At 38.9% G+C, this 26,914-nt stretch overlaps 1 protein-coding gene across 3 annotated transcripts in view; it reads right to left on the bottom strand.

Annotated features, from left to right (window-relative positions):
* The window catches only part of PAK5 (p21 (RAC1) activated kinase 5), a 71,871-nt gene extending 46,760 nt beyond the window's left edge, over positions 1 to 25,111 (bottom strand). For 2 of the 3 annotated variants that reach the window (XM_072409632.1, XM_072409633.1), the window contains exons 1-2: positions 24,931 to 25,110; positions 2,192 to 2,415 (exon numbers count right to left, since the gene is read on the bottom strand). In XM_072409632.1, coding sequence (XP_072265733.1) covers positions 2,192 to 2,415; positions 24,931 to 25,069 — 363 coding nt within the window. In that variant the 5' untranslated portion in view covers positions 25,070 to 25,110. Of the gene's footprint in view, positions 1 to 949; positions 1,019 to 2,191; positions 2,416 to 24,930 lie in introns of all 3 variants that reach the window. The other variant, XM_072409631.1, reaches the window with a different exon arrangement.
* Between the last annotated feature and the right edge of the window lie 1,803 nt (positions 25,112 to 26,914).

Here is a 26,914-nt window from a genome sequence, read left to right as displayed (position 1 = left end):
ACTCTGTGTTTTGCTAATGATTTCCTCCTCTTATCTACCCTAGTCATCTCTTCCTACTCCCGAAAACAGGAATTCTCAGGTGTCTCTTCCCTTTTGGAAAACTTCCTACCTTAATCAGCTCAACACACTTCAGCTTTGCAATGTTCAAATGTACTTTGGAAACTGAACTTGTTCAAGCAAGCAAATAATCTGACCTAGGCCATTTTAGTTTGTTACTGAACCACCATTGTTTCCAGCCTTCTCATTAGCTATGTATATATCACATAGTTCCATGATAAATAGAACCTACTGAACCCTTCCCCCTTTCTCATTATCCCTTGTGTCCTCTCCTTATCCTCTTAGACTGTAAGTATGAAAAGACAGAGCTTTCTCTCCTATTGTGATCTTGATAGTAAGGTATTTACCAACTGTACTGTGTATACCTAGTACAAAATGTACTATACAGCTGTGTTTTTTATTCACAATGCCCTTGTTGTCCATGTAACTTGTTTGTAAAATATTTATTTTTACAGTACCATTGAAATTAGAAAAATTAAAAACACTGTATCAAAAGCTCTAGGCACTCTAAAATTCACTAAATCTACTCAGACAGTGTAGGGCTTAAGGTTTTGAGGGTAAGAGGATTCCATTTTTACATTTTAGTTAGGTTTAGGATTATGAGGCTGGGTAATGGTTAAGGATAGGGTGGAAGACATAGTTACATTTAAGGAATGTGTTATGTGTTAAGGGTTCATTTTCAGGGTTAGTACAGATGTTGGGGCATAAATGTTAGGGAAAGCTGATCGTCAATAGGTATACTTCAGGGTTAGACCAGCAAAAAACTTTAAGGACTAGGTTAGGAATTCATTTTAGAAGGTGGGTTGAATGGTTTGGTTAAGGGGAAGGTAGAGAGTTAGGGAAACAATAGGTGTTAAGGATAAGTGATATTTATAGGGACATTAGTGCTTACAGTAAAATTCACATTTGTTCTCGGCGCTGAAAGCCCCACGGCCAAATGTCCTGTGTCGGATTTCAGGCGCTGTAAAGTAAGGTACCATGTAAATACGGCACTTAAATTAAAAGTAAGAATATTACATTAAAAAATCAATTTACGTTAATATTGCAATACCTCAAAAATGAATGCACAAAAGTTTGCCAGTTTTGTCTTAATTCTAGAAAATCACTGTGTTTAAGTCAATACAGTATCACAGTGCGCTGGCTATATTGTAAAGGAGAAAATATTTGGCTCTGTGATACAATCCTTAGTGAATCTCTCGCATTGCATATATATGGACGTTTAGATTAACACCGGCACAGATATGGTTTGGAATGAGGGTTCTACAGTTCATCACCGAGATGCACTTACAGCAGGATATACAGGAATGGGAAGGACAAAACAAGCAGACATGCAGCAACACTCAGCAACAAGAATGGGGCTCGATGGCCAGTAATGAAGATTGTCCAGATTTAGATCTTTTTTTAGAAAAAACCTTACAAATTATTAAACTAATGCTGCCACCTCAAAACATTTTGCAATCTACCTTTTATAAAGGTGTGTCTTTTTTATGACTACATGCAGAATTTGAAACCTACATACTTAGCAAAACTGGAACATAATGTTTATATCATTATATATGTGACCTCAGCTGGGACACCTTCATTGGATATTGATGTGACAGTAAATTTGAGCAAACCAACCTGCCACCAACCGTTTCTATTAAACCTTTGATACAGTTTCAACTTTTGGTGGTAGGTAGCCTTAATGCAACTTTCAGTCTTCACTATCAAGAGGCTGAACTTTTCTTAAAATTGTGTATTGCCCAAAAATGCTATCATAGGAATAACAGTTGGATATGTCTCTGATGGAGTTGCAGAGATCAGAAAATACACAGCCAATGCCTAAAAAATGCTGTGTGTTGGGTACAACATTAGGATATCTGATGCTATTTGCTGTCCCTTCACTCTGTACTTTATAGAAAATCTACTTAGTGAAGACAGTAGTCAAGCCAAACTTGGCCTGTCTGATCCAGGTAGCTACAAGCGTATCTTGGACAACAATATTTATCTGCCTCATCACAAGGAAAAATCTGTCTGCAGTGAACTTACTAAAGTTCACTAATTACTTCTAAATTATTATAGTAAACTAACACAAAATGAAAAAAAAAATGTTAGACATATACATGGAGATCACTATGGAAATGGATTTGATTACCTTCATGGGCGCAAGTTGTATCGGTGTGATACATGATGGATCCACCATAGGCTTAGGCCTATTGGCTGTGTCTGCCAGCAAACTTTGCCATTGTTGAGGAAGGCCTATAAACTTCTGCTCCTTGTGATCGAATCCCGTATGAACCCTGTGTTCAAAGTTAGAAGGCCCTGATATTTCAATTTTTTTCTTCTTCTTCCCAAACATTTTGGGCAATCCAGTTAAACCTAAAGAAGAAATGAAGAATTCATCTTGAATAGGGAAACAAACAAATCAAAAGTCATGAACACAACAAAACCACTAGTGCTCACTTTGCAGTTCATATTGTATTACCAAATGAAATGGGAGCACATACAGATAATAGTTAAAGATGTACCCTCTAAACTAGCCTTTCTGAACCTTTTTTCTTCCTGTTACCCCTAATAAAATCATTTTTTGGGGATCAATGGAAAAAAGTGGCCTAAATTGGTGGCCAGTGGAAAGAATCCCTCCCATACAGTGGTGGCTGGAATTCTTTAATTCGGACAACTGAAAACATCATTAGACCCATGCCGCTGGCTGCACCAAGTGGTGTTGGTCCCAGAAATATCATGAATTAGGCATCATCAAATGGCGGTCCATTAGCCATAGTTCAAAGGAATCTCTATAAACCTTTTGGAGAGACCTTGGAATTTTATGTTGATAATGGCTGCCTCGAAGATTATTGGTCAACAAAGGAAATTATAAAAATTCTAACTAGAAAATTGGTAAAATATTGTTTCAGAAATAAATTTAAGGTAATTTAAGAAGTTCTTTGTGTTAGATGTCTGCTTTTACATGCAAATGCAAGGCATAATTTAGAAAACAACTATCTGCATTTAGAGAATATACAGATACAGATCAAGTTCCAAATACCTACACAGAAAAAAAAGGGAAAAAAGGAGACTAATACAGTACCTTAAAGCTTACCTAAACTCAGAAATTTCACTTTACATAAAAGGCTGTACAACCCTTTTATGTAAAGTAAAAATTCTGTTTGTTTAGTTTTTTTTTAAGTGCAACACCCTTTTTTTTTTTTAAAAAAAAAAGGGTGCAGCACCACCCTCCAATTCTGGGTCGTCTAGGCGATTGAGGATGAATGGGAGCGCAAAGCCTACCGGGATACCTACATCATGCATCCCAGGAGGCTCTTGGGTGCTCCTTCTGTGCATGTCCAAGCATCTCAGGCATGTGCAGAAGGAGCCTTTTCTATTTGAACCTGGGACACAGGTTCAAATCTGAGCCAGGACACTATCTGGATGGAGTTTGTATGTTCTCCCTCCCTGCAAGGGTCTCCTCTGACATACCAAAAACATGCAGTTGGGTTAATCAACTTTCCCTTGTTATTGCCATACCGTATAAAAAGGGTAGGGACATTAGATTGTGAGCCCCTTTGAGGGACAGTTAGTGACATGACCATGAACTTAGTAAAGATATGAGTAACATGTTTGTTATATATTTATGTAAAGTAAAAATTCTGTTTGTTTAGTTTTTTTTTAAGTGCAACACCCTTTTTTTTTTAAAAAAAAAAAAAAAATGCAGCACCACCCTCCAATTCTGGATCGTCTAGGCGATTGAGGATGAATGGGAGCGCAAAGCCTACCGGGATACCTACGTCATGCATCCCAGGAGGCTCTTGGGTGCTCCTTCTGTGCATGTCCAAGCATCTCAGGCATGCCCAGAAGGAGCCTTTTCTATTTGAACCTGGGACACAATCTGGATCTCTTCAAATCTGAGCCAGGACACTATCTGGATGGAGTTTGTATGTTCTCCCTCCCTGCAAGGGTTTCCTCTGACATACCAAAAACATGCAGTTGGGTTAATCAACTTTCCCTTGTTATTGCCATACTGTATAACAAGGGTAGGGACATTAGATTGTGAGCCCCTTTGAGGGACAGTTAGTGACATGACCATGAACTTAGTAAAGATATGAGTAACATGTTTGTTATATATAAATATTGTGTAATAATAATAATGACTGCCACTGATCCAGAACAATTTTGTAAAACAGTAGTCCTAACTACCCTCTACCTTCACTTGCTGCCTATTTTCATAAGTCTTTGGGGCTAAATTATAAAAGCTATTCAAAGGTTGTTGAACATAGACTATCACGGGTGAATTTGGGTAATCCAGCAAACCAGAAATGGATTTCTTATAATCATTTACTTTTATTTGGCAAATCTTTTCAATCATTCTTGGTTGGCTGGATCATTCAGGCTCACCATAATAGGTCCTTGGGGAACTTTAATAAATTTCGGCTTATTAAATCAATAAGTAATCTTAGAAACTGTAGATCAGCTTGACAGTTGGATTGCCAGTTTTGTAGGGAGGTCAGCCTAATTTTCAGCAATTCCTGATTATGTGTTAAAAATAAACTCTGATATTTCATATTTTTCATACATATTTTACATAGATGAAAAATTCTTCTTCTGGTTATTGGGGGGGGGGGGGGGGGCCCCCCCCCCCCCCCCCAATCATTGTATCCAGGCTTACAAGTTTATGAATCTGCAGTATATTTAATAAAAATAAATTATTTATTCGTGTCAAATAATAGTCTTGCAAATAAACATTTAATCTGCAATGCATACTGGGCTTTCTAATGGGAAAGCATAAAAATTACTTTCACTAGCATCTTATCTTTTAGCATCCCCTTAAAAGATTATCATGTGAAATCTTAAATGTCATTTGGACACCACAAAGGGTTTGCCTGCCTAGTTATTGGAAGCTAAAAGTTTGAGTATAAACTTTTTTATAACACTAAAATATAAACTCATATACAAGCCATGTACACTTACTTATAAATCAATTATTGTACATTTTCCAATTACAAAAGTGGCAAAGATAAAATATTAGAACTTTCAAGGCCAATTTAAATAGAGCACAATTATTTTTGCTTTTTTGGTAATTTATAAAAGTGAGTGATTCTTGCATTGTGGAACTTCAAATGCATCTCAGTGGAAAAGGTGGAAATAAATCATTTATTTAGCATATATCCATCACATCTGCACTCTATACATGTAAAGTTATTCACCATGAATAAATGTGAAGTCAACCCTGTTAAATTTCCAATTATTTTTTTAAGGTTACATTGTTTTCACCAGAATTAAATATTTATTTTCATATATCATTCATGTATATTTAATATGTCAGGCTTTAGTAAACACGCAAAAACAGACAGCCATTAAACATCACATACTATGGTAAACCTTTAAGTGCTGCTCTCACTTTTAAGCTATTTCTCCATGCAAGGTCTGACATATAAGTGGCCAGACAGTATGACACCCTTTTACTAAGACACTCGATGAATTGTTCATGCATAATTTAATGAATAGTCTAATTAAAAAGAATGGTATTTTTTAAAAAATAATTCCATTGTAAACAATTTTGTAAATTAAATTTTTTCCATGATTTGCGCAATTTGTCTTCTTTACATGGGCACATGCAAGAAAGAGAGCCAGGTGATGGGGTTGATGTAGCTGCTGTGCACAAGTGTAGGGATTAAATTGTCAGTGGCAGTCCAAGGGGCTGTGAGAAGAATCGTGGGACCTGGCGTAGTGCTGGTTCCAACATTTGAACATTTTACAGGTATTGTCTCAATTGTGAGTGAAGTTCAGGGATGTGATGAAGCAGCGACTCCACTACAACCTCACATCCAGTCTGAATAATCCATTATTAAAACCTAGCTTGTCCGTAGCACCAGAATCCTGGCTGGCTTCTAGTCCTCTAATGCAGTGGTTGCCAACCTTTCGGACGTTACAGACCACTAACTTAACTGACTCCAGACGGTACAAGCGCAGGGAGCCATGTGTCACTCAAAGGGGAAGAACCTTCCCCTTTGAGAAATGGATCGCGGCTCTGGCCGGTGCGCCCCCCCACCATCGGTTGGCAACCACTGCTCTGTTTCTAACTCATCCTGTTTCTAAGCCGTTCACCTACTCTAAGGTCATCATTGTGGTATTTGAAGATCTTTGAGATTGAATAACTTCATATTTAAAGCAGAAATACTCTTCAGTAGTCAAAAAACTGTGATGAGGCAGGTTCTTTATTGCAAAAGGGTCAGGTGATGTCCCTTCTACAATAAAAAAAAGTTGGTCTGTGTGGACGCAATTTTTAACTACACTTACCTCTCCTCACAGACACTGGCAAATTCACCTGATACTCCTTCAGGTTCAGAATCTTTGGCCAACTTAATTGGCCAGGCCTGAATGATGTGCATGTGCACAGGCGTTTATTAATCCTCAGCAGTCAGCTATGCTGAGATAGTACACAGAGATGTGCATGGTCATTAGAGAAAAGATTGCAAACAGGCAAGTAAGTTCATTTTATTCCAGAAGGGACATTTCTTGTCCCTTTAGCAATAGTGAACCTATCTACTTTTTTCTGATTTAAGTTTAGTTAATCTTTAAACGTCTCATGCAAGTTAAAATACAACTGGCAAATTACTAAATGCAGTGAGGTACATTGCATCTCACATAGGGCCTGATTTAATAAAGCTCTCCAAGGCTGCAGAGGATACACTTTCATAAGTGATGCTGGGTGATCCAGCAAACCTAGAATGGATTTCTTCAAAGTCATTTATTATTTGCTAGCAAGTGTTTTGAATCCTGTACCAAATCAATTCCAGGTTTGCTGGATACAGCTTCACCGAGTGTATCCTCTCCAGTCTTAGAGAGCTTTAATAAATCAGGCCCATAGTGTTCAATACACAAGAAAACAGAACACACTGTCTGTAGTTCTTACTATATGTAATGCAGTTTGATGCAGTTCAGTGTTTAGTGCAGAAGTCACAATGCATTTCTATCCAGTTGTGTGCTGCCCCATTTATTGTAAAGAGCTGTGTCAGGTTCACAATACACTGTGAAAAACAAATGGCTGTGTGTTGCAGCATTATAATTAGAAACACATAACTATTGTATTGTGAGCAAAGCCCTATTTTTCTACTTATTTTCTTACTTCTACTTATTTCTCAATTATTTTTTTATCCTGCCTTTCTATCCTACCTCTGAACATCTGTACCAGTGCCACAAATGTTTTAGCAAAGCTAAAGAGTTGCATCCTAAATGAGGGGTGAGAATTGCATCCTGGAATAGCAACCCACCATCCAACTTAAATTATTTAAATATAATATTTTCTAATTGGGTGGAAATAGAACCAGGAGAGTAAAAGGGATGAAGATCTGTCAGTATTGAAGATGGAGGCATTGGTGAAAACAGGAAGTAGGAAGACTTCAGAAAAGATGTCGCTGGACTGCCTGGAAGAATAAGTGTGTATTTTATTTTATATCTTTGATGTTTGTGTATTTTTTAAGAAGTTTTATTATACTTAAAGAAGCTAGATAGGTCAGGCATGGCTTTCTATAAATCTTTTTTACTGTCTAATATCAATATGTTAATAACATATTATCACAGTCTGGACACAGCAGCACTTCCTGCTAAAAAAATCTACTTTCCTGCTATTAACAGTGAGCTTTAATAAACATCACTTAAAATGGAATACATTTACAATATTCTAACAGGAATAGCACTTACCATTGAGTTGAATCATTGTGCGATGAGGGCTTGTCTCAGTAATATAAATAGTGCTCCTCTAGATAAATAACAATGGCCTGGGGTCCCTCAGATGATTCAAACAGGGTGGAGCTCATTGGTGGTCTTTGGTTGGGTTTAGTGAACTGTCAGCTAACAGCTTTTGTACATTCCAGTAAAGTTGCACACGCCAGCAGAGCCATTGAGTGTAAGTGACAAGGGGACTTGTCCATTAAATGACAGAAAGTTGTAACTGGATCATTTCTACATTCCAACCCGTCAGCTGCCTCTGGGACAAAGCTTTAGCGGTGCTGATATCTAACAGCCCATCCCCGTAAGGCAAGAGTGTAGAAATAACAAGCATTCCAATCAAACAACCACTAGGAAATATTGGACATTTTCCAGCCATGTCTGCTTAGAAACACTTCATATAACAGGCTCCTCACAGAACACCTAAAGGCCAAAATAAAATGAAGACGATCGACCAACCTTTCTTAACCTTTTGACCCCAAAAAAAACCTTTCAGGTCTCAAGGAACCCCTACTATATAACTATATTTACAGCTTACTGGTGGTCAATAGGAAGAAATTATTTACTACTCCTGGGAAGAGGGAAAGATGTCACCCTTACAAGTAGCCATTGGTGTCAGGTAAACTGACCACTGATTCTATACTTTTTGTCCTGGGGTTTGGTAGGCCTACATTTGGGGAAACAAAGATCCTATATCCATAACTCCCTTGGCACTAATAAAAAGTTGACTAAATGTAACCCATTCACTCATTCTGCCCTTCTTCTAGTGAGTACTAGCCACTGTATTCAGGGAATAATTGTCAAACTATCTCAATTTGATTCACTACTGGTCTGGAACCCCTTGTAACCTCTGTTGTGGTGTATCGCTGCCATCAACTCCAACTATAAAACTTTTGGCATCAGGCAAAACTTTATTGCAGAAAGGGACAGGGAATGTCCCTTCTGCAAATAGTATTTTTGTACCTGCTTAATCACCGTCCCAGCCATCAAAATTTTCTGAGCTGCACATGCATAGCTCAGAACTGGTTGGCAAAATACCCGGCACATCCTGATTTCCCCTGTGGGTGTTAGGACTGATTCAACTGTCTTGCACCTGCGCAGCAAATCAAGATGGCAAAAGCTCTGAATGCGGAAGAGAGGAAGAAAGAAGATGGCGGTGATCTGCAACGGAAGGGGGATAAGTGAGTATCCAGGGGGTTTAGTTCCACTTTAAAGTATAATTAAAGACTGTGAAGGGCAACCTCTGTAATTGATTTCATCACCAAGTCACAAGGACAGAAAATGGAGGTAAATCCGAACATTTTAAGTTGCCACCAAAACAAGAACAGAGGTGACATCTTTAAATGGACACAAAAGGAGGATTTTCATCTCACTGGAAAGATTTCTTCTCATTTACTGTTGAATCTTCAGGACAGGAAATTAAGAGGTATCTCCCTAACAAGGTACTTACAGCTAAACTGACAGCCACTTTAAAATTTCCCCAAAAAAATAAAAGTTTTGTCTTTAGATATATTTTAATACTCCTTTGGGCACTGACATCTGTGACAAACCGTCTCTATGTGCATAAGAAATCAGCGCCGTGCACTCCTTTTGACACCCATGTGTATGTGAATTATTAGTAAAAAGTTATCATTGTGACACCTAACAAAAGAAAATCTCCCCGGTGAAAATCTCTTCATATCCTAAATAGCTCAATTTAAAATCTTGTTTCCACTTTCTGGTTAATCTAGGCCAGGTCTTCTCAAGTATGCTCCAAAATACAAGCTGACACTTACAAGCTCCGAAGTACCAAAAGATAAAGTTAGGAATAGAGCTGAGAGGCTTGTTATAGAAACTATAGAGTCTGACAGACAGCAAGTGCTTAAAGTACCTTTGTATGTATTAATATACTTCCCATCTATTTATACATTGCTGCCATCATATATCCCATATGGCTGTTAGGCACAACTCCCTTATGAGTCCAAGGAAAATTATCAGGGCTGCAAAACATGTTTATTCGCATGTTTCCATCTTATGTGCTTTCAGCTGCCAGAATTACAGCTAGGCCCGGATTACGTGACCTGGGCCTGGGGAGGCAGAACCCTAAGTGGATTGGTGCCACAGGCTATGGGATACACACCTAGCCTTCTATAAATTTGAAAGCAAAGCTGGTAATAAAAGAACCAAGTTAAAATATGCACATGCATATGTACCAGGCATCACCTGGTGAAATAGGCTACATTTACATGGAAAAAAATATGGTTGAAAGGTGCCTTAAGGCCATCTCCGCTACACAACTTTCTGGTTCAGCAATGAGGAAGTCCTGGATAATATGATGCAAGGGCGCTTCTTCATAGGTTATTAGGGTCCTGCAATGAAGGAAGAATAGAATGCACCGTCCCTTTACTTAGCATTAACCGGAAATTTGGACACTGCTCAAGATAAAAATTTGTACCCGTTCATAAAAAAAGGGAAAGAGCATTGCTGTGCAGCCATTAAAATCCATAAATAGTCCCCTGTAGTGTCTTTTATTATTATTAATAATAATATTATTATTATTATTATTATTATTTTTATTAATAATAATAATAAACAGGATTTTTTTAGCGTCTACATATTACGCAGATCTGTAAATTAAATATTTTACTAATATATGCACCTAAGGTATCATCATGTTGCAAAGTGGAATTAAAGTCTGGAATAACATGCCTACCAATTCCCTATTGCTCATATAGTTTCTGTACTTGCCTTTATCCAAAAGTACCATCATAACACAATTCCATGGGGAATCTAATTGCAGCACATTTCCATTCAGAAAAAGGAACCATTAGGGAGTGAAACCAAGTCAGTTTACTATTCCAGGCACTTATATTTAACCAGGAGTCTGTTCCTTGAAGTAATAATGGTGCGGCAAATCTATAAACAGGCTATTTTGATTTTGGTTCCACTTGAAAGGACAAATGTAATAGTTTCTGCCTATTTTATTTTACATTTATGAATTATTATTTGTTTGTTTAATGTTATTATGTTTCAAAACATTCCTACCATTAACATATGTTCAAAACACAGCAAAGCAGGTTACAAAAAAGAAAAATCCCGTGCAGGAGCTCATTTAGTCCTGGCAAGTGCAGGGAAGGCCAGGATTGACCGAAAGCAATCGAGCAGGTAAGAATGAATATTGCAGAAGGGACACCACTTTGTAGCGGACTTTAGTTTCACTTCAAGAATATCAGATTCAGGTCATATGAAAATTTTACACCTATACCAAGGCTTACATGAAACAGCCATGGAAATAGAAATCATTTTAGGCTACTAGTATTTGGCCATGGCCCATAGTACCTCATAAAACCAATATTAGATGTTCCGTGCTCTGCATCTTCCAAGTTTAAATGAAGGACAATAACAAATACATCCATAATTTTCCTTTAAACACCAGTCTACCTTTCTATTCCAATGAATTCATCTGAGCAGTCTGTATTAATACTTTACATAAAACTGAAGCTGACCTTTGCAGCCCTGATTACCTTTACATTTTTAGAATAAATCTCCTGAACTTAACCTAGATTTCCTAAAATGAGGTAAGCTTGATTCAGGATTAGGTATAAGCCGTAAGGAACCATTTCATAGCTTTAATTTTTTTTCATACACCTGCAAAATGCAAACTGATAATATGCTATAGGGCAGTAGTTGCCAACCGGTGGTCTGCGAGAAAATTTTCGTGGTCCACAGAAAAATTTGGACATTATTTGCAATTTTTTACGTTTTATTATTAATAAAAAAAAAAAACATTCTATTGTATTCTTATATTTTGAATGACAATTTTCACCTTTATGTTGCACTAAATTCGCTGTTCGCTTCAGTATTGTTTCGACCATTCCGCGAATACCGATTCTCATCCAATTGTTTTATTTTATTTGTTTATTTTTCAGATGCTCTTTCAGGTAAGTATGACCTTAACTGTGAATTTTCTTTAACTGTTATATATAATGGCATCAAATAGTTTGACTTTGACAACTATCATTTCTTGTTTGGACTTAGATTGGAATGAAATAAACCCATAATGAGTGAGAAAAAGCAGACAGTAATTTTGCATTTCTTTAGTAATACCAAAGATAATGCAACTAATGATAATAGTAACAATAGTAATACTTTACTTAACCGTGAGCTGATCACTGAATCAGAGCCTCCACATGCCTCATCAGGCACCATTAGGAGGTCATTATTTTACAAGTGTTTATCTTTTTGAAAACATTGATATTATTGGTCTGCGGGATTTAAAATGATGAATTTAGGGGTCCGTGAGGTCTGAAAGGTTGGGCGCCGCTGCTATAGGTATAGGGGGACAACACCCTGAGTCATATGGATTTTACATTTACTTGTGAACTGTCTGGGGGTGGTTTCAGGAGGTAAAATATTCATTATTAGTTTAAACAATGCACCTTAAACATATGTAAGTGTGGCAGTGAACCCTAGAAAGAAATAAACAACACTATTGCTGCTTTGTAAATCTTTTTGTTCCTAAACATTTTGTGCAAGGGTAACTCTGTCATTCTGCGGGTCAGATATTCTAACTTCAGCAAATTAAAGTGTTCCCACAGTGGTAATATTCTTCATTACTGATTAAGAAATGATTCACCCCTGCTTCATAATGCAATATATGAAAAAAAGTTTATTAAATCAGGTCCTATATATTTATAAAAAATTGGATTACGAAGAGCATTGATGCCCTAAAGTAAGCCGGTTCTCTCATCCACCACCCCCTTGATTTAAACCAGTGCCCATTTTTGTGACTATAGTACATATAGTTCCTTACTTTCATGGGCGATTTCAAGTCAAATGCGTCCATAACAAACACTAGACTATCATGACTATGACTATCGTGTATTTTGTCATATTTTTGTAAAAATTCAGGAGAAGTTTTGGTCTGTATTATTGTCACATTCTGTCTCCTCTCACAGGACAATGTGTAAGGAGAAATCTCTCTGACTAAGAAATAAACAACAATCAGAACATTTTTAAGTAGAATTGGGAAGGATCAGAGATTTTCTTTCAATTCCTTTGCTGGTGGCATGGCAGTAAGTGATAGGGTGCATGTAAATCCACATTGAAAAAACCTGATTCCATATTCTTCTCCATGACTTTCGTCTTGTAATAAAATGTGCTGTTTCTCACACAGAATTCTGCAAAAAAAAATGTTCTGCTTCCTAACGTTAGCTATCCTTCATGTGAGTCATTTGAAAGTTAACATTTGTTCTGGAGATTCCTGTGCTGGGTGGGTGGTTATGTCTCACCTCCTTTCTCATCAGTATTACAGCAAGATCCCACAGTGTGGAAGCCTTCCATGCATATATAAGAATAGGTTGAAAAACAAGAAACAAAATATTTTCATCATTATGGCTTCATTACAAGGTGCATAGAAAAATCTAAACTGCATGTGAATGGGGTATAAGGAAAGGAAAAACATAACACCTTCTAGACTACTTCTACATTGTTGTAGAGGTGCCCTAGAACTTGGTGGAAGTCTTTGATCATGCACATGTTTTCAAAACTAAGTCTAAGAACAAAAATGTTCTTGTAGTGAGGCTACTTCCCAATGCAAGGGTTAAATGCTGGTTTAGGTCTACGAGAAGTATTTGATTATTATAATTACACTGTATTTACATAGCGCCAACGCAGTGCTTTTACAAAGTCCAGTCATGTCACTAGCTGTCCCTCAAGGGGGCTCATTAACATAGTCTAAGGACAAATTTTGAGGGAAAGTCAATTAACCTAACTGCATTTTTTTTGGAATATGGGATGGAACTGGAGTACACAGAAGAAAACCCAGGCAGACACAGGGAGAACATACAAACTTCTTGCAAATAGAGTGCTGGCTGGAAATGTAAAAAAACACTTCTACACATTCACTTCTACTGTATTTCCTTGCTCCTGCAGGCTCCATCTCTGTGCAATGTGTCATTAGTCGATCTTACACCAGCAACTGTAAAAGAACTTTGCAGCAGCCAGATAGAGACCTCTGTGATACTTTGCTCTGGAGATTTGTACCTAGTTATTAAATCGCTGAACAATACATGTCACTACATAACATGAGTAGCTAGTAATGCTGGAGATTTTGTAGATCCAAATATCACAAAACGTCAAATGCTAAGAGACTCTGCAATAGGTCGCTGGAATGGCTACAATACAAACCATTCAATGATTGCTTTTATATTTTTCCTAACAGCAAAAGCATTAAGGATTTCTATATGTGTGATGTTATGGTGTTTTAATGTATATTGGTGTTTTTTTTATTGTATTTAGAATAATGAATAATATTTTGTATGCTTTATTATTATAGGAAAAGTTTTGGTCTTTAAACATTAAATATTAATTTTTCCTAAACTACTGGTGTTTTTTGGGGCACACACTTTTTTTCTCTTTCTTTGATAAACAAAATGAATACAGTAGTGGAAACTCTAATATGAACATATTTATTAATGTTTAAAATCCAAAAATACCAAATCCCCCAAATGCCCCAGTTTGATTTGTTGGTATAAAAGCTTTAAAGGGTTGTTGTAACTTTAGCCATAAATGGAGTAATTACTGATTGGATATTAGCATTGCTACTGAGAGTCTCCTGGAGGAATCTTGAATGAGATATAAGATGGGTAGGGGGCTCCTATGTTAGAAGAAACCACAAGACCTGTCATCGCAATACAAATCCTTGAACGAAAGAGCTTTAAAGGAATATTGAAGGTGCAGAGAAAAAGAGGAACATTATTAGAGGGGCTAGAAAAACATTATGAGGGTCAGACGTTTTAATCACCCAAGTAATGCCAAATCTGTGAGCTTTAATCACTCTGCATCAGTATAAACAGAAAGTTCTTTAACTGCAGGGCAAACTTTCATCATAGTCTGCTAGTAGTTCAGTTTTAGGTAATGTGTAGATGGCTAGGTGCCGAACCTGGCAGGTTTGCCATGATAAAAATGGACTATGTTGGCTTTCCAGTTATTCAACATTGACAAATTGTTGGGGTTCACTTATGAAGTCACGTTTGTATTTCATCCTGTTGCCACTACAACTGGTCATTTAAAAATTAATTGACTTATGGTGGTACAAACACTACACATTTTCCTAATAAAGTTACCTTTTATCAACAATTCCTGACAAGTGAAAAAATTGGTCAACTGCTGATGCTATCCAGCGAACAATTGTAGATGTGCTAGTCCGAGAATCCACTCAATCTGCTGGAGTTTTTTTTTCTTGTTATCCATTGCAGGCAGGTTCCAAAGGAAATCGCACATGTGGAGAAGGTGAGTCTGCTTCCTAAAACTTGGGTTGTGTAATCTATTTCGTTTTCTGTATTGGCCGTATGACTGATTAGATTTAAACTTCCAAAGCAGCACTGAATCTGATTGGTGGCTGTAAGAAAACTTTGCACTCACACTTTGATACATCATTAATTCTAAAAGACACCAGAAAATCTGTTGTATGTTTGGGAATAACTATCCATCATTACTAACCTTATGAGGAAAATGTGTTTAATTACTAGATTTCTGAAAAAAAGAAAGGGGTGAATAGATACAGTACATATATGGTGGAGAAAAAGCTGAAGCCACTGAAGGTAGACTGGGTTTCCTATATGCATCTGAAAACTCAAATTATTAGTGAATTATTATTATTTACTGACACATAGTAAATGAACTGTAAACATACCCACATTGACCTCTGTAACTACAGGTGCTGTGTAGCAATTCATTCTAAAAAGTCACACAGAGCAGGTGCACAGGAAGAAAGAGGGTATTTCCCTGCCCAGAGACCCTACTTGGATGCTTTTGTGCTCCTCTTGTTCAAATTGGGGAATACCTGCACCTAAAAAGTCGGCAAAGAATTGTTTGAAAATCAGTTTACTGCTTATAGGAATAATATATAAAATAGTATAAAAAAATAAACTTGACTTTCCCTAACCAGGCCACGAGTTTACTTCAAACATAGTTCTGGAGTTAAATCATTTATTAGATTAGATAAAGACAGCATATTACTTTTTCCAGAACACTAAAAGCCCTTTTCACATCTGCGGTAGAAAACCACATGGTTGGCTATTCCCAGATGTATAGCAAACTGCTGTGATGCACGCAGAGCAACAAACATCACCGCAGGTAACAATTTGCGGGTGTTTTTAGTTGTGATTGCTGCCATGGTGTGGTTCTTCCACAAGCTACTGCATCCCCAAAAATGACTTGTTGCTTTCTGGAAGTGTGCCACCCCAACACAACTCCTCTTAACTTGAAGGTAAGTGGTTGGGTCCGTTTTGCTGCAGTTTACAGTGGCTGTGAAATGCCTCTAAATCAACACAGAACACACAAACCTACTGTTGTATTACAGCAATCCTAAGAGGAAAAACTAGAGCACTAAGTTGGTAGGCTGTGTGCCTTTCAAGGCATAACTTTTGATTCTGAGTGGAGAGGCTTCTAATCTAAGCTTTCTATACTCTCACTTATATCTAGTTGTATTTCTGCAATGTTAGACATGTCTTCCATGTTTTGTGATATTTCTAAGCTGTTTAACACACTCACTGACAAGTACTGCACAAAGTGCTTAGAATAAAGGAAGCTGTTGGCATCTGGTTCAGACTAGGGGCCGTTTAAAAATCACAGACAATGACAACTATACCATTGGCCTTGACATACAGAACATATCTGCTTCATTGACATTTAATATATGATATACTAAGCAAAGATTTCTTTTATATCCAGATCAAAGAAAACATTCTTGACATTTCTTCCTATGAACAAACAGATTCTTTTTATTCCAACTTTGCAAATCATGCCACTCCCAGAATATTGCTGGTGATCTATGCATACTGGACAAGTGGCTGCAAACTTGACCTTCCAAGACTACTGCTAAAAAAATATAGGAGAAGAAAATGGTATTTAGAATATGATGACAGCCATATGAGGGGGTGCTGAGAAGTTCCTGGCTTTGCCCCCTTCCAGATGAAATAGAAAAAAGAGTGTGGGGGCATATGACTAATATCATATTATCTTAGTATCTAGCTGTGTAAATATCAGGTCTTTTCTAAACGAACTTTTCTAAGTGATTCCTAAAACTGTTTTTTCTTTTAGTGAGAAGCTGTGATGGCAGAGGCACAAGCAAGTTTCACGTCATTGGAGTTATGGGCCGTCATGAAGTTTTTGTTTTTCCAGGGAAAGTCAGCAAAGGACATTCACACTGAGATGTCACAAACACTGGGGGAGAAGTGTCCTTCCTACAGCACTGTCAAAACCCGGATATCTCGTTTCACCGTTGAAAAAAAAAGTTAGCCCAGATACTTGACATCTCATGGGAGCGTGTTGGGTTTGTTTTCACCACTATCCTAGACATGCGCAAGCTTTCAGCGAAGTGGATGCCGAAATGTTTGAACAGTGATCAGAAGAAGGAACGAGTTGAAGCATCCAAAGCTGTTTTGGCCCATTTTGAAGCTGCACAGGACTTTTTGGCTAGGTTAGTGACTGGGATGAAACCTGACTCCACATCCATGATCCTGAAACCAAGGAACAGTCAAAGAAATGGCACCACAGTGGGTCTCCGCGGCTGAAGGAATCATGGCGTCCATTTTCTGGGACAAAGACAGTATTCTGATGGTGGACTACCTACCTCAGGGCTCTAGTATCACCGGACAGTATTATGCTAACCTCCTAGACCAGCTGAAGGAAGCAATTAGGACGAAACACCGTGGAAAGTTGACCAAAGGGATCCTTTTTTTGCAGGACAATGCACTTGCGCACACGTCCAACGTTGTGGCTGCCAAACTGAACACCCTGGATTGGATGATTTATAAAGTTCAGTGTTCTTCCCAGTAATTTTTTTTAAGCTGGGTGGGAAGAAACTGTAGGTGGGTGGCAGCCCCTGTATTATGATCCAACTCATCAGTAACCACCCAAGAACAGCTGGGTGGTTGCTAATAAGTGCCTGTTGGTGCGCTGGCTAAAAGGCGCTGAGGAGAACAGTAGTAGTCTTTGTGAATCTTCTATTACATATTCGAAGCCCATGACTATCTTTGGTCACATTTCTATGGTCCCTGCCTACATGTAGCATTATATCAAATATGTGCAACACTAAACGTTAAACGCAACTCTTGATATCCTCTTTATCAGTGTTTCTTGATCTTCTAATTGTGGGGGAACCCCTTGAAATAATGTTCAGATCTTCAGAGAACCTATTTCTATAATTACTATATGCACAGCTTACAGTACATTAATGTAGGTGTCAGAATATTACCTCATACCTTGCTGACCAATGGAAAGAATGTCACCGGTACATTTAGCCAAAAAGAATATTGATGTTAGGGGTAACTGAACTGAGAGGTGCAAATGCTCATGGGTCAAGGAAACACTCTCAACCTCTGGAGGAACCCTGGTTGAGACACACTGTCCTATATAAAGAGAGTTTACATATTCTGTTCTATATAAAAGAATTAGAACCTTTCTGATCTTCCATTCTCTCTCACTTTACGACTTTCATACCCTCTCCATAGCTTACGTCCTACTTTACTTATTGTATGCCCATCCCTGGCCGTAGGTTCTGTCCTCTCTAGTTTAGAAGTTGAAAGGGGACTCTTATAATTGTTGTTACGGACTCATGTTGGACTCTCTTCCTGGGAACTCTCCAGCTTGATCCTCAACCCACATACCTCCAGTTACATTTGCTTCATATTTTGTACTTCATACAATCTATCTTTGGTTCCTATTTCGGGATTTTTATCATTGCAATAAAAAGTTTTCAATGAGATTTGGAACTAGTGTTATGTTATGGACTTTTTCCATTTTCCATACTAACTCCCATGTGACATGTGCCCATGTGATTATTACTAATTGCTGTTTTTGTGTCAGTGCCAGGAAAATTTAGCCAAAAAGAACAAGCGGACTAAGCCATCCAGCTTCAAAAATTCAGACAGATTTGTCTCTGATATATACAGTAATATTTCCTCTTCTAATGTTACACTTTTTGACACATTTCTGCTGAAATCATGCCAACACTTTCTATAGGGAACCCCAGAGCAGAGATATATTATTGAATTTCCCATTCCCCATGTGAGAACCTTGCCAAGTGAATACGACATATCACTACTTTACAAGCAACAAGTTGAAAGGTGATGCAAAGTTGCACATACCAGCAAACAATCAAGGAAAACACGTTACCAGATAAAATATTGTCTATATGCAGGTTGTGATGTCAAAGAGTGCTTTTGTCAGGGAATGATCCATGGAACAAAAACAGGATTTGTAGAGCCTGACCCAGTAATCTGAAGCCATCTGTTCAAATTAATAGTCACCAAGGAAACAAGTCAACTGTGAGCTGTCATCAAGAAGGGAGATACTAGAGACAACTGGGACACATTCAAAGCAGCCTAGAAAGATGCCTACAATCCATATGAGCATGTGGGAGCAAAAAAAACTTAGTAGGGCGGCCATATGGAAAAGCAATTACACACCTTCCAAACGGAATGGGTTTAAAATGATACGGGAAAAGCAGTTTTCCAATTATAATGTGTAATTTGTTTTTTTTTTTTTGGGGATCTGTAGTCACCCACAGCAACCAATTAGTAGTTTTCTGCCCTCTAAATGTACTTAAAGAATACAGACGTCTAATAGATGTGCTGGTTGCATCCATTTTTTTACATTTAAAGCGGAGCTATAGTTTTGCATTTCAAAATTGCAAGCAGGCAGGATTTTTATTGCAGAAAGGACAGGTGTTGTCCCTTCTGCAAAAAAGCATACTCACCTACCTGATCGCAACCTTCTTTTACAAATACACTAAAGTGCAAAGCTCAGTGCAAGATGCCAGAATACGTTGGGTTTCCTGACATCTTCGGGAATTAGGTGCCACATGTAAGAGGAGGAATTATGGCATTTTAGCCTGCTTGGCAAATCAAGATGGGCAAAGATCCGACACTTGGAAGAGGAGCAGATAAAGATTGCGGTACCCCCAAAGGAAAAAGGACAGGTGAGTGTAAATAGGAAAGTACAATTGGACAGATATGTTTATTTTATTGCAGAAAGGATATTGCTTGTCCCAGGACATGCCTTGTTGCAATTTTTTACATTTGGTTCTGCTTTACGTTCAGACAAAATGACTGACAAAATTCCAGTATATTTGTAACTCCATGTGGACTTAACTCAAACAAGGGTATTGGATTCCCCAGCTATCTACAGGGAACTACATGACACCTCTTCTGTATGTAAGAGATGAGGAGAGAAAAAAGTGTTTGTAGTTCACATCATAACATCCTAGGGTGACCACGTTGCTTCTACATATACAGTACAGTAATTGTGTGTTGTCATCCTACAACAAGAAGGATCACCAGGTGAAAATAAAAGAAAACTAAGCCTGAAAAAGTAAAATAACTGCGGCCAATGCATATAAGGATTTTTGAGCTGCAATATGTTGCATTTGCCTATAATAGTTATTTTCAAAAACACTTTTTATGCACTTGCAGCTGCAGCCAGCTTTTTCAAACAACTGATCAGGGGCACTCAGATCATTATCAAAAGTCCCATTACTTTGTGCACAATACAAAGTGCATGCATGTCTCTGCAGCCACTGTCAGTTCTTGAAGGTGGAACATAGGTGGAATTTCATGTTCTAGCTTTTTGTGCTGCCTTTGCATGTCAGCCTAGGGAATGTCTTCACATCAGGACAGCCAAGAGAGCACAAACCGAAGGGTCGCTACAGCAGGGCTCCAGAGGACCCTGTAAGGCAATGTAGCCACAAAAAGATGGAAAAATTCAACCTGGAGAAGCTGTGTTTTGCGAGCAGCAAATGAGCAGCTCTATTTCTTTTTAATAGGGTTTAATACACTTTAAAGAATCAATACAATTAAAGCAGGCTTGTTACCCCATTCAGGCTAACATATCATATTTAGGACCTCCAGTTGCCCCCCTAAAAATACTATGTAAGTTTATGTTTGAAGGGGGTGTTATAAGGCAGTGTTTTTCAACCGCTGTTCCGCGGCACACTAGTGTGCCTTGAGAGATCTTCGGGTGTACCGTGGGAAATTATCCAATTTCAGTTAATTGGTCCCAAAATGATTTATTTTCTGCAAAAAATTTGTCTTCATTTGTCTATACCAGCGATGTATAGTTATAGGCAGAACCAAAAAAAACTCTTCCACTAGATGGCAGCAGGTAGCTAATTTACGTGTCTGACTTTTTGGTGGTGTTCCGTGGGATTTTTCTAATTGTAAAATATGTGCCGCGACTAAGAAAGGTTGGGAAACACTGTTATAAGGTATCGATTACAATAGATAAGAGGTAGTCATGTTATTGGAGATGTCTGTACCAGAGGGTAATGCAGCTTAGAAGCCCTGGGACAAATCTTGCACCAGGACCCAGATCTGTCAATCTACAACACTGGTTGCAGTAGGCTCTAGGTTTATGCTGGGTTTGACCAACACAGTTGACTAGAGCTGCGTACACATGTGCAATAATTGTCATTCGAAAGAAACTTTCACAATACTTTCCAAGGACAAAAGACTGACCGATGCATGAACAAGCTCTGTATATACAGCGCCGTTCTGCTCTATGGAGAGGGGAGGGGGGAGAATGACAGAGCGGCACCGCGCTGTGCTCTCTACCCTTTACTTTCATTACGATCGCTCATCGTTCGTCATCTGTGGATCCGCCAGGACGGACATCAAACGACGAGCGCTGTACAAACGCCAGATTCTTATCCGATATCAGTCCTGAGGCAATTATCAGACGAGAATCATCTGATGTGTGTACGTAGCCTTACAATTGGATACACCCCATTACAAACCATATATTATACGGAGATGAAACATTGCAGGTTCAGTCAAAGTTTGACATTTACAAACAAGAACAAAGAATTACAATGACAATAGTGACCCTTTTTTAGAGGTACTAAGTCAAACTTCTTACCCCAAGAAAGTTTCCAATACAAAATAGTAAGTCACAACAACATTTATAACAAGTATACTGTAAACACATTAACAATTCTGTAAGAAAAATGTTTGCATTAATAAACCAACCCAATATTTACTCTGAAATATTATCTCCCCATACATTTTGCATGGATAACAGGACCACTAATGAGGATACCTGGCCTCATGTGTATACAGGTAGACCCTAAGTTAAGGACATTCGACATATGGACAACTCCTACGAACGGGCTTCCCTGCTCACTTGTGTGCAGGACAGAGGGGCGGGTTCGCATGACTTGCAGAAGAAATCTTTTGCTAAACACAGCTGAGGTTGTGGGTGATCGGGGGCTGAGCTCTTCTCTTTAATGACAAACTAATGACAAACTGCAGTTGTTTCTTTTTACATATCAAAGCACAGCTTGCTCCAGAAGGTAATGAATGTCTAGGCTCCATAAAGTTTTTTTTGCTTTGTTCCCGATTAACTCACAGTGAGGATTTTATACAGTAACTGACACCATGCTGCCTAATTATATGTTGAGACAAACATCTGTCCTAATTGCATTTATTAAAATAATGTACCTGTTGCGACTTACATACGAATTCAACTTAAGAACAAACCTACAGTCCCTATCCCGTACAGTATGTAACCCATGGACTACCTGTAAATTGCCTGAAACAAAACTCCCCAATGCAACCAATCAGCTTCTGCGTTACATATGGTAACCTAAAATGACAGTGTAATAGTATTGATTAGTTGATCTGAGCAATTTAGTTAATTGTTAGGATTTATTGATGAGGTCCATACGACCATCTGGGCCAGGGTGCTCTGTGAGGTTTGAGCTAAGGACAACTGGTCCATTTATTTTTTAGATTTATAGGTTGACTTTTGAGAATTTGATTCTAGTTTTATGGAAAGCAAAACTCTCAGTAACACAATTTCATTGATACTGACCATAAATGATCATACAATAATCAACACCCCAGCTATCTACAGTAATACAAATTATAAAAGCACTGAAATAAAAAGAGGCAAATCAAATGGCATGATAGATATAAAAACAACCATTCAAACCACATATATAGTAATGTAATTGTAAAGGTAATTGAAAGTCTTTTTAAATCTTTAAATGTCATTAAAATACCACACAGTGGTCCCGCTATGAAGGTTTTTGTTCACACACTTTGTGTTACGTGTTGACAACTCCCAATTGTGTCCCTGAATTGTCAACTTGTTACACGAGCCCCTGATACAGACACCATATGTGTTGGCATTGTCACCTGTTACTTCCATCTGGTGAATATGTGACAAGATGAAAATGATAGCTTGGTCCAATGTTGTCACTATCAGGAAATCAATCCAGGGCAATGATATGCAGACAACACTGGGGTGGGTGAATGTGGACAGAAAATGGGTGGAAGAACCTTGAGAAGAACAAAAGTTCCGGAAACAAATGTGAAAAGACTTTAAAAAATAACCATAATTGTTTAGGATATATAGTACTTTGACAAAGTGGATGGCGTCCATGTAGGGTTTGCATGATCTATGCATGAGGTCCACACGACCCTGGCCTGAGGGCTCTGTAAGGTTTGGACATCTGACCCTGAAGATCACTTTTTCTCAACCTTTAAGGAAGCTCTTTTAATAATTTTCAGATCTTAGAGAATCCCTGACATAAATAACAATAACCACAGTTCACATTACATTACTACTACTACATTATTACTATTACTACACTACTACTGGTGGTCAATGGGATGAATGCCTCTTACGTTGCTGGCCATTAAGAAGGATGGCATACTTACAATTAGCTAAAAAGATCATTGCTCAAGGACCTTCCAGCAACCTCTATAGCAGTGTTTCTCAACAAGGGTTCCGGAGAACCATAGTGGGTTGCTAGAGGTTCCTTAAGCAATGAGCAGTTTGGACCTCTCAGGTCATTTTTAGTGGCTCCAATGATCTTCTAGCTATCTGTAGGAGTGTATTCTCCCCACTAGAATGACATTTAGGAGTCATTTTTCCTACTGATCACTGCACCATGGTATCGTGAGCTGTGGATTTAGTAAATATAGGAGGGGTTCCCTGAAGACTTTAACATTATTACAAGGGTTCCCCCATGTTTAAATGGCCAAAATATGCTTTTCTGGAGGAACCCTAGGAATCTATGGAACATGGTTGAAAATCACATCTGTAGATCTTCAGTGACTTTTTTAATCTCTACTTTTTTTTGGATAAAACTTTTACCAATGTCCAATTGTCAAAAAGATCATACTATATCCAAATTCCCAACAATCCACCATACAAAAGAACAAAACAATCTGAACACAAAGTAGACAATATGATATAAGCTGCAAATTTAAATGCTAGACAATGTTCTCTCCAGGCCCTTTAAGCTGGGTGCACCACCCTGCACTTTTCAATAACTCCCAGCTGTTTTTGGTGGTTACTGAAGAATTGGGTGACATTACAAGGGTTGCCAATGCTTCTTCCCACCCAATTTAGGAGTTCCTAACCAGGGTTTGGTGGACCTCTAAGGTTCTTCATTGCTAGGGGTTCTTCAAGCTCTTGACCTCCCATTTACTCCCATTTAACTTTCAGGACCACACTTCACTTGGCAGAGCATGGCGGCATAATAACTATGATCGTTTTAGCTGTAGGGTTGCTATTTTGAGCACAACTTAACGTTGAGACTTTTCCCAATAACCTCAGATTTATTAATATTAGCAGGGGTTCTTCTGGACCTAATAATATTACAAGGGGGTGAGCAGGTTGAGCTGTGACCAATGACTTGTCTTGTTGGGTGTCCGGTAAAAGCCTTCTAAATTCTCTAACCCGATTGGTTGGCCTTAGGATGTGAAGGCCAACAAGGTGACCCATGGTGGGATCCTCCAGTATCGGGAGGCCTTCTCTCCATACAAGCGCCATACACAGGACCATGTGGTGCACTTTATACCCCCAATACTGGGCACAGGGGTAATTTGGGGAAATAATAAAGTAGTAAGATGAAGATAGAAGGAAATCTGCAATATGGCTCAGTATATCCTATGCACTGCTGCATCTGTGGAGGATGCCAATACAACAAAGCCTGTGACATGGAAGCATGCATGTGGGGCAGGAATAATGCAATATTATTGTGCAGGAAAAGAGAACAAAAGGAATGCTATTTAGAATCAGGAGAGGGATGCTGGGAGCGGGATGCAGGCAGGGGGAGGATGCTGTGGTCCAGCCCGGGGAGGAGGATGCTGATGCTGCAATGGCTGGGACACGTACCCGCTGCCGTCATGAAATCCGGGGCATCCCGCCGGCCGCTGGCCAGTCCGCTCACTCGGCTCTGTGCGCCATCTTCCCGCTGATCCCCGGGGTCCGGGCATGTGCCGGCCCAGGCTGCTCGCTCCCGACCGACGGCCATCCCACAACGGGGGGAAGAGATTGGAGGCAGAGAGCGCGCGGCACGTGGACGCGCAGCCCCGAATGGCGGGAGCGCGCCTGCGCTGACAGGAATGGGAGGGAAGAGGAGACTGATTAGCCTTCATCACTGAAGGGGCAGTTCTTCTAAAAAATGACCCCAAATTGGGGTATAATCATACAATTGCACAGCTAGAGTGAAGTGAATTGCTTTCACATCTCAATGTGTGTGACTGAGCAATAAATTCAGTCACAAAAAAGTTGAAATTGTTATTGAATGAGCCATTATAATATATATACATTGTAATAATGCAATAACAATAAATATGTTTTGAATTTTATACACATTTTATACTAATTTAACCTAAAACTAGTCCTCTGCCTTTCCACACCGCCTAACTATAAAGTTTACAAAGGCTAAAAACACCAAAAAATGTTAAAATAGATTAAGGCTAATAAAGGAGGATGATAAAGATGATTTGTAAGAATGGTATTGGTAAAAAATGGCTGCTGAGCAGTGACGGGGCCATATTTAGGCACATCGGGGCCCCGGCTCTCAGGCAGGGGCCCACCTTGTGTGGAGGCAATCATTAGGAATGGAGCCATAAGGAAGCAAGAAATGCCACCAGCAGAGCATATGGGCCCATTTTATTTTCATATTGTGTTTGCAGATACAGGTAGTCCCCAGGTTACATGTGAGAAAGGGACTGTAGGTTTGTTCTTAAGTTAAATTTGTATGTAAGTCAGAAAAGGTACATTATTGTAATAAATGCAATTAGGACAGATGTTTGTCTCAACATATTATTAGGCAGCATGGTGTCAGTTATTGTATAAAATCCTCACTGAGTTATTCACAAAGCTAAAAAAAAAATACTTTATGGAGCCTAGATATTCGTTACCTTTTGGAGCAAGCTGTGCTTTGATATGCAAAAAGAAAGAACTAGTGAGTTTGTCTTGGTCATTAAAGAGTAACAAGATGTTACAGATCCACTCTTAGGATCGCACACAACCTCAGCTGTGTTTAGCAAAAGATTTCTTCTGCAAGTCATGCAAACCGACCCCCTCTCCCCCATCAAGCCTTCATCCTGCACACGAGCGAGCATGGAAGCCCCATTCATATCTAGGAGTCGTCTGTATGTCGGATGTCATTACCTCTGGGACTAACTGTAGTCGGAATGTTCCGCTGTCATGCTCACAGTTTTTGCCCATTGTGCCACCAGGAGTCCTGGAACAGTCAGCATCAATCGCCAGACTGTGCCAGTCAGTGCCAGGGGCCCTGCATTCTGTTATCAGAGAATACTCTATGTGGGTGTTAATTGTATCAGAGGTAACCAGTAGGGATGAGCGAGCTAAATTTTACAATTCAATCTTGAATCGGGCCGTTCTTGCTTACCGAACATGTAAGTGAGAACAGCCTGTGTAATTTCAGCCATCGAGATCAAATTTTTTGGGACCTGCATGAGCAATCAGGAGAGCGGAGCTGACAGCTCTGCTCCCCTAATTGCTCTTGCAGCCCTGTAGTATTTGTTCTTAGATAGAGATTATCTATCCAAGAACACAGAGTCCCGCAGCTGTGCTCACCGTGAATGAAAGCAGCCATGGGAATCATCCGGTTGCATTCATTGATGACCACAGCCGCAGGACTCACACTAACAGGAGAACCACAGTTGCATTAATGAATGCAGCCATGAGAATCCTCCTGTGTGCGATGCCCAGGTACTAGAAGTTAAATGAGGGCTTGCTGCATTGAAGCCGCGGTACTCCACCTGCCTCCCTGGGCATTGGAGGTTAAAGGAGGGCAAGCCCTCATTTAACTTCTAGTGCCCGGGGATCGCCAAGGATTACCACG

Source organism: Pyxicephalus adspersus, chromosome 4 (assembly GCF_032062135.1).
Source record: "Pyxicephalus adspersus chromosome 4, UCB_Pads_2.0, whole genome shotgun sequence".
Taxonomy (NCBI): domain Eukaryota; kingdom Metazoa; phylum Chordata; class Amphibia; order Anura; family Pyxicephalidae; genus Pyxicephalus; species Pyxicephalus adspersus.
The sequence above is the reverse complement of the archived record's forward strand: the minus strand, read 5'-3'. Positions and strand labels throughout refer to the sequence as shown.